This window comes from Telmatherina bonti, assembly GCF_933228915.1.
Source record: "Telmatherina bonti genome assembly, chromosome: 16".
NCBI lineage: Eukaryota > Metazoa > Chordata > Actinopteri > Atheriniformes > Telmatherinidae > Telmatherina > Telmatherina bonti.
In genome coordinates, this window is record NC_136614.1 from 15,097,376 (window position 1) to 15,106,445 (window position 9,070).

The window sequence follows — 9,070 nt, forward strand, 5'->3', positions numbered from 1 at the left end:
GAGTAGTTTCATTTTACAACAGAGTTGGCTTGTCAGTATGCAATAAAAACTCAAATTTTATAAACAAACAACAAAAACTGCTTCAAATATGCCTTTTTACTTTAAACCTACGATGGGGGAAACATTATTCCTAATATGCAGAACAATATTATGCCATGACTTTGGTTAAAAAACATAAGAAAAACAAGAAGCTGGAAATGAGGAAGTGCCTGTCTGACAAGAGTCATGTAAAAGCTTAGACGTCCACATACGCGGTACATACAGGAGACATGAGTTACGAGGAACGTAGATGTTTGGCAGGACACCATGTTGCATCTCTTCATAGATATTAAATAAAATGTCAGGAACAGAGCTGGACCTGCTCCCTGCTGGGAAAGTCTGTCCTAATTTGTTCCTGCATCACCACTCGGGCCTGCGAGCATCATTGCCAGCCCTTAATGAGAATGGTTGAGACAGCCTTTTCAGCCGTTGCTATTGGTAAACGCTTCCCTTGCCAGTATTTTACCTCTCCATCTGTGTCTCACACACACACACACACACACACACACACACACATACACATTACATCAAAAGAGACATGTAACCATGTTGCACATGCTGACCAGCGTCATGCTTTCCAAAATATCCAACATCACATTAATCTTGAATACTGGTCATAATCTCTGGGGGTGTTTTGAGAAGAATAACATTTTAAATATACCTTTCACTATAAATTCAAAGGCTTTGCATGTATTTTTATTAATCTGAACACTTCTGTGCACACAGAGTTTTTAAATCAAGTTAATCATTTATTTAAATTCCAGACAAATGACTGCAAATTTCTGTGGTGGAATGTGAGTGCTTTGGGATTTTTTAACCTTAGTTTTAGTTAAATTATTGTAGTTATACAAAATAAAAAAGGCATAGCAGGCTATGTTTAGAAGAATGTGAAATAAAACAACTTATAAAACTATTACTGCAGTAAAGCTCGCTGGACAGACAGAGTTGTTTGTATTATTTTCCACATACTGCGAAGGAGCTTGCAGACAGTTCCTCAGTCACAAGCAAACTACAAAAGACCCTCCAGACACCAGAATTTCTTCAATAACCACAACTAAGCAACACATTCCTTCTTTATTACACATTTTACAACAATACCACAACAAAGGCTTTTTAACTATTTGAACATTTTCTTAAATTTGTGCAGAAGTCAGATAAATCTAAGTGCCAGTCTCAGCCTTTCCTCTGTGATGTTTATAAAAAAGACTCTTTGCACCACCTAGTGTCTAAGGTAAGGAAAACCGTATTATCCTTGAGGAGCAACCCTTGTGAAGCCAGTATGTAATGAATAAATAAACACACATCATGACACTCATAACATTTGATCATTTGACTGTAGAAAAAAAAAAAAACTGCTTGCGGCTGTTAAGTCAGACAGCAGAAGTTGATGTGAAGGAGCTGAGCAAAAAAAAGGTTAACTGACTCAAATTAAAGTTGTATACCTGAGATTTACAACATTTGTTTGATTACTTATAACTAGAAAACATCTTCTCAATGTTTTTCTAGTTATACATAATCATTTTCAGATGTGGTATAATGCATCATATTTAGTCCCACTAAATAAAGCATGGTAATATAATAAATATAGTTTTAGTCCATGAAAATTATTCTGTGTCAACTGGAGAACTTTACATGGGGAGAATACATCTTTTACTGGCAGCACAAGCAGCTTAATTCTTCTTCCAGTAAGTGTTGGCTTGCCACCACAGTCTAAGCTGAGTCACTCACCAGATGGAGAGGGAAGAGCTGCATCGAGTGGAAACCTGCTGGAAATCAGTAAAAAAAAAATGTATGGTTTGCACTGACAGTTAGGTTGACTTACTCTCCCTTTAATAATAACAACTGGCATCAGTCACCTTGACAACAAGGTGTAACTTGTAAGGATTGTGCTTCTGTGAAATGAGCAAACCAAAAAAAATGTGTGAGTAGCACTCTTGAAAATGTACTAAAATTCCCTGCAATACTCTCCTGTTTGTGTGCCACTGTCTGCATGACTGGCTCTTGATTGGCTCCTAACTGATGCAGATGTATTAAAACTTGATTCAGGAGCCTGTGATGATCCCATATTACCAGAATCTGGGACTTAACTCCATCTTCCACAATAACAAAGGCCAGGATCATCACAGAGACACTTTACTGACTTTCTGGATTCAGTCTGCGAACCTGATTTCATGAACAATAGAAAAAGGACAGCAGCTATGATTTTACCTGTTTTAAATTGAGTAGGAAAATGAAACAATATCCTCCTAAAACACACGTTATTCTTTGTTGTTTCGTAAAAGATATTCAGCCTGTAAAAACAAAGCACAACACACAAACTTAACCGCTGTATTAGATTGTAGACGTTTACTGTGTTATATAGTAAATAATGGGCTGTGTATATACCAGAAAGTCAACTGGATCCTCTGGTTTGATCTTGCAGCACTCTACCATGGCCTCAGTGAGTGAAGGCATGACGTACTTCATCAGGTAGTTTCTCAGAGGAAGAGAGCGAGCTTCCAGCAACTCACACTCCTGCCGCTTCACCTCCGACAGATTCTTCTGCTAATGAGTGTAATTCAGATAAGTTCGTGTTTTATTTCAGCATATTTTGTGTAAAACAGATAAGTGCACACTTTTTTTCCCTTATGCTCGACGTCCTCTGGCCTTACCCACTCCTCATACTGAGCAACCATCTCGGCCAGGGCAGCCGCTTTCCTCTTTTTGTTCTCGGCAGCCTCCGTGTCCAGCTTCTGCTTCCTCTCGTTTTCCCTCTTACGGTCTTCCTCTTTCTGCTTCTCAGGACTCAGGCCGTAATTTTTGGGGACCCCTACACTCTCTATAATTTTCTTTATAACATCTGTGTACTCCAGATCATCTACGTTCACCTCTGGAGAAGAACGAGACACGATTCAGAGAAATAGTCTGTGAAACTTAATAACAAAATAATCATCAGTCTATTATGTTCTTTAAGGTGTTGATAGTATTTCCTCTTTCTGTACACAGACTACATCTAATGCACGTCCCTCGCCATTTGCGCTTCTTTATTCTTTGTTGTCTCTCTAAAGGAATGTTGTAGGGGAGGTCCTATTTCATAAAGATTAAGAGACTAAATGCCACATGATGTGTTGTGTAGTTAGTGATTCTGGCTTTGCTGACAGTACCAATATGCTCTGGGTGAATCTCACGCTCATCAAAGTAGTCCAACAGTGTCTCCTCAGCATCATACAGTTTTCTATATCTGGATAGACGAGGCACAAATTCATCCTGTGTGTAGCGCATTTTCACAGCAACACTCTCTGGAAGTCCTTGTACTCGCTCCATCAGGAAGTCATCAGATGCATCAAGAGTGAAAACATGCTCTGCAAACCACATGATAAACACAAATGCTTTTACACTGGTAGAATAGTAATTCTGACATTAATAATGAATCTATGTGAAAAATACAACCTGGTGTGATGAGCTTGTTGTACTGAGGCTTACTGGGTATCACATCTGGATCCTGGTTGTCAGTATCCTCGTCTGGGCAGAAAAAAAACCACAATGCACGGCACCACAAAGACTTTGTTGCATGTTAACAACAAGATAAACAACTCCAACTCACCAATGAAAATATTCTTTGCTTGTGAGTAAGTCCGAGGGAAACCATCAAGTAAAAATCCTTGGTTCCTGCATGGCTTTGAATTCAGTTTTTCTTGTAAAATGTCAAAAACTTGCTCTTCAGTGAGTCGACCTGGTGAAAGGGTATGACAAATAACACAACTGGGAATACAGTCATAATCTGACCACAGGAGCATGACATCTAGCTGTTTCAGTAAAAATCCCCTCACATGAGCACTTAATGGATCCTGACACTGCTGTTTTTACAATACACCTCATAACTCCAACTCTTCCCAAAAGTAAATCTTTGCACACTTTCACACACAGATAGATGTACAATAGATAGATAACTTCCCAAACAAAAGCTTGTGTTTTAAAAGAAATAGTTAAGGTCTTGTTTAACTGTCAACTTGACACATTGGAGAGTTTTACTTGGTCCTGAAGTTTTTTTGGGGTTTTCTTTTTTGGACTAACCTTGATTCATTTCCATGCTTTTGTTAAGACTTTCCAGTTCTTGCTGAGCAGCAGCTGCTGCCTCCTTGTTGACACTTTCAGGGTCATCTCCACTCACCATAGCCTTCTGCAGAAACATCAATACAAAATATGTGCTTACATACTTCATGTGCTGAAAGAAACTTTGCAGTGCAGCTGCAGTAATATTCAATAAAAACCTTTTACAGAAAACTAATCACGAGAGGGCAGCATGTCTTGATTGTGTTACATGGCATTTATGACACAAAAATGATCTGTTAAGTGATCAGTTTTAAAGGAAACTATTTTCCAAAACCGGTCCACTGACCAGTTGAGTAATCTTCTCCTGGATGACTTCTTTGATGGTGATGTGGTGTATTTGGTAATGCTGGCAAAGCTTCTCAGCAACAGTGGTTTTTCCCACAGCAGGAGGGCCAACCAGGCAGATTCTAACTGGCTAAAGAATAAAGAGAAGGGGAAAAGGTCTTCTCGTTTATTTTCTGCTACATGCACATAAACATGGGAGTTATATAGATGACAAACGTAATCTTGCATAGACCGACCGATCCAACCAGAGATGAAAAAACCATAAAACTGGCTCTAAAATCTCCCCCTTCTGCAACTTTTCAAATTTGTCAGGGTAGACTCTCTGCTGCAAAAATAAATGGTTTTCACCATCGCACATTTAAAGGATTTGAAAACTCACAAGAAGCTGTCTGGTGTTTTTGTACTCCTGCACAATTCTCTCCATGTTTTCAACTATGCCAGTGTTAGACTTCCAGTTGATGTCAAAGTCCTTCACAGTGTACGCATCAAGGTGGAGGTTGATACTTAGACAGTTCAGCTCCTCTAGCTGAAAATGAGATACAAACTTAATACGCAACAAAACACCATGCAGGAGCAAAATTATGCATTTATTATGAACATATAAAAGTAGCTGACTCCTTCAACATGAAGTAGTAAACTCATATTTAAAGTAAACATTTTTAGCATGCATTATTAATAAGATCATGTTTGTGACCTTGAAAACTCGTTTAAGAAAGAAAAGATGAAATTTGAGTGTTGAGCCTCCAGCTTTCTTTTAATTCTGTCAGACTATTTTCATGTGGGTAAGCAAAGTTTTGTTTTTGTGGCTGATAATCATCATAGTAGTATGAATGTTTGACTGATTGTACATACTTAACAAACTGTAAAACCTGCATTCAAACTATTTATTCAGGAGAAAGGGGGTGCCTGATTACCACCGATAATCTGAAAATGAATAATGAATCACATTTAGTCTTCGAAGCTATGAAATGAAAAGATTAAGTAAACTGTTAAATATGTACCGTGAAAGCATTCATTGTGACGGCATCTTGTAGTGACAACATCTGAACTTTTTCCGGCCCCAGCACATCACTGATCATCTAAAAGAAAAACATGTTTGTAATGACGATGAAATGACTTAAGTTTGCAATTAAAAGATTAGAAAGCATGTTCTTTCCATTACAAGATGAATTCTTATTTTTAAGTTTACCTTCACAATTGTCTGTAAAGTGTTTTTGGAATCATCAGTGGCAAGAATGTACTTTGACTTTGGCCTCAATTCAATGATTTTTTGGATGACTCTGTAAACCAACAAAGTTAGCTCCTGAACTGATAATGTCTAAATATATGGAAGTACAGTAGATCTAATTTACCCTCCGAGGTCATACACATGAATCATGGGAATGCAATTTGTGCCCTGTCCAAATATGGGGACCTGTGGGAGCTGCATCAACCAAGAGACCTTGAAACACAAATGATAAAATACAATAAAGATAGAAAACATGCTTGAACATACAGTAAGTAGAGACATAATCTTATGTACTACAAAGATTATTTAGGTGTTAATGTGTTAACAGGTACCTTGAAAAAGTAATGAAAGAGGTTTTCTCCCATCCCATACTGGAGACCAGCAGCCACGACATAACATTTGAGCTTGGACTTTTTCTGACAAAAAAAAAAAAAAAAAAAAAAAAAACACTCAACACACTTTCAAGCATCCCCTGTCAATTCAATTCATAAAGGTAGTTTAATTTGGGCCTGAAACCGCACTTAAGTGGAAGTATATAAGTGCTAATGTTGAGTTGTAACATACTGTACTATATTTTGCAGGAAACTAGCATAGTCTTCATAATGATGATCATTCTTACCCCTCTGGTCAACTTGAGCACAGGTTTTTCAAGGTTGTTGTGGTTTCTGAAACTGGGGTGAGGCTTCCGGTGTCTGAACTCCTCTTCTGATATCAGAGCTTCTATGTCATCCTAAGCAGAAAAAAATTATATACATGTTGGTAGGGTTTCTGAACCCTGACAAGTTAAAGTTTGCCTAAAGGGTTCTAAAGTCTCACCGGATCTGGAGGTTTAGTCATGGCCCAAGTCATCACAGTGGAAACTAAGATAAACATTTTCCTAGATATGAAGTTTTCCCTCTCAGCATGAAGAGCTGTTTGTAAAAGTAAAAACATGCCTTGTCAACAAAGACAGGTTTATCATCTTTGTTACCCTATATGTGGGCTGCAAGCAATGTCACAGACAAGTCTGTTGAATAATTTGGCTCATGACCTTACCTGTAATTGCCCATTCTGCTTCTTCAACCTGCTGTTGTATAGAACTTTCTGAAATGTTGTACACCACCACATCACACTCCAGCAGCACCTGAAAAAGCTCATCTCTGGATGGGAGCTACCAAAGGAGAATTTATACCTTATCAGACAACCATTTTTATTTGTATTAATAAGGTAAAAACTTTTTAAGTCCCACTTTTTTCTTTATAAAATAATTGGTTTTAAATTAAATACCCAAATTCACTTAAACAGTAGTATTATAACTAATAATCCTGAATGCCACCTCATCTGAGTCAACTAGTGTCAAGGAACACATTTTTGACACTGCACCATTATCATCTGGACAAATCAAGCAGCACTTTGAGGATCATTCATTCACGATTCACATTTTAGGAGAAGCTGCGCAACTTCCAGGTGGACATCTCCAGAACCACCTGGATTCATGAGGTTGTGCGGTTGTATGTCTGACAATTTGTTTAGCAGCACTGGAGCACCAAAAGGGTCTGTACTGTCATAATTTCTCTTCATACTCTGCACCTCAGAGATTCAATGCAACTGTGTCCTGTCATCTGCAGAAATACTCTGATTACTCTGCAGTTATCATGTGTATCAGTGATGGACAAGAAGCAGAGGAAAGAGAACCGGTAATTAAATTTGTAAGATGACTCGAACAAAATAAAGGAGATGATGGCTGACTTCAGAGGAAACAAGAGCAAACAAACTGTTTACATCCCAGGAGGAGAGGGGGGGGTTCAGCTAGACATCATATTAGACTGGGAATGAAACAGAGTGTTGTGATGTTTCCTTGTTTCGGTTTCCTGTTTTATTTTTTAGTTTTTCCCTGTTTCTTGTGTAGCCTTTGTTCTTGTTAGTTAGATTACCTGGTCTCATTAGTTAATTCTTTACACCTGTGTCTTGTAAAGTTCTGTCAGTATTACTAGCCCTCAGTTCAGTTGTGTTTTGTGGGTTCATTGTGTCTGAGTTAGCCTCTATGTGGCTTCATATTGCCTGTCTGTTGTCTGTTGTCGAAAGAATAAACCCTCTAGATTCTGCATCCCTGCCTTTGTGGTCTGAATTTGGGTCCACACCTCAGCATCCACCCCATAACAGAGCATCTTTAACCCTAAGCCAGATCCAGAGACTAAATAAGTGGATTAAGGAGGCTGGTTTTGTGCTGGGGATAACTCTGAAGCTGCTGGAATTGATTGTCCAGAAAATAATGATGCACAAGCTGTTGAAGTGGCAAAGTGGTAGATTTCTTACATCATCTGCACAACAGTTAAGAGACAGGACAGTGTGCTCAGATGCTTCACTGGAAATCATTCCTGCCAGCAACCATCACCCTCCAAAACAAATGACTTGCTTCTTATAGAGGGTTATTATTAATAAATTCCTAAAAAGAAAACCCAAACTTATAAATAAGATTGCATTTTCCCTCTGGCACAAAGTAAAGTAGTTTTCATTTTATTGTTATCCCATTGCTCACCGAATACTGTTGGAGTAGAAAGCCTAACTTTTTATCTCCATGGGAGGAAGACACAGTTCCCACGATGTGAAAAGGTTCTCCTCCAGGTGAGCCCTCTGCTTCTTCATCCTCAGACGCCTCTCTCGCTTCACATGTTGATAGAAACTGATCGGAAAGGTTAGGAAAAGTTACAGCACAATGATGGTTGACAGTCTCCACATGATAGCAAAAGCCCTTTACACTGCGCCTTACCTTGGCGATGTGCTTGGATGAATAATTATCGACGTCGCTCACAAAAATTCGTTTGGGACGACTTTGTTGATTTTTTCCTGCCATTTAAAAAAATGTTTGACAAACTACAATCAGTAAATATACCACTAAAAGATTAACAGTAAACAGTTGTGGGAGGCAAAAAAAAGCACAACTTCCTTGTTGTCCTCGCTGTTGCTATGGACTCGTTGTTATGGTACCCTGTTGCTAGCTTTCCTATGAAACGCCAAACTGAGAAGACGTGGCAGTATGGAGGAGTTAAAGTGCCACAATGTATTAATTAAATAATTGTTTAATTGGTTAATTAAATTTGTCATTAAATTGATTAAATGTGTCATTAATTATTTAAAATTGGAATTAAATACACAAATATATAATTGAATATGAGTAATTCACTAAAATACAATTTATTGATTTATTATATATATATATATATATATATATATATATATATATATATATATATATATATATATATATATATATATAAATATATATATATATATATATATATATATATATATAGTGTATATATGTATAGCCCTGCGATGGACTGGCGAGCTGTCCAGGGTGTACCCTGCCTGTCGCCCAAAGCCGGCTGGGATAGGCTCCAGCTTCCCCGCGACCCTGAATTGGAATAAGCGGTTCGGAAAATGAAT

The 9,070-nt window shown here is 38.0% G+C and overlaps 1 protein-coding gene across 1 annotated transcript; it reads right to left on the bottom strand.

The window, feature by feature from the left end:
* Window positions 1-2,297: 2,297 nt before the first annotated feature.
* Window positions 2,298-8,477, bottom strand: LOC306767655 (adenylate kinase 7-like; the record flags this gene model as incomplete). The annotated part of the gene is made up of 18 exons (XM_079255729.1): window positions 2,298-2,330; window positions 2,425-2,583; window positions 2,691-2,908; window positions 3,183-3,380; window positions 3,469-3,540; window positions 3,623-3,751; window positions 4,093-4,198; window positions 4,418-4,546; window positions 4,796-4,942; window positions 5,418-5,495; window positions 5,606-5,696; window positions 5,769-5,857; window positions 5,977-6,060; window positions 6,264-6,374; window positions 6,461-6,555; window positions 6,680-6,794; window positions 8,163-8,306; window positions 8,394-8,477. The coding sequence occupies 18 exons, from the start codon at window positions 8,475-8,477 to the stop codon at window positions 2,298-2,300; spliced, it is 2,082 nt and encodes a 693-aa protein (XP_079111855.1).
* Between the last annotated feature and the right edge of the window lie 593 nt (window positions 8,478-9,070).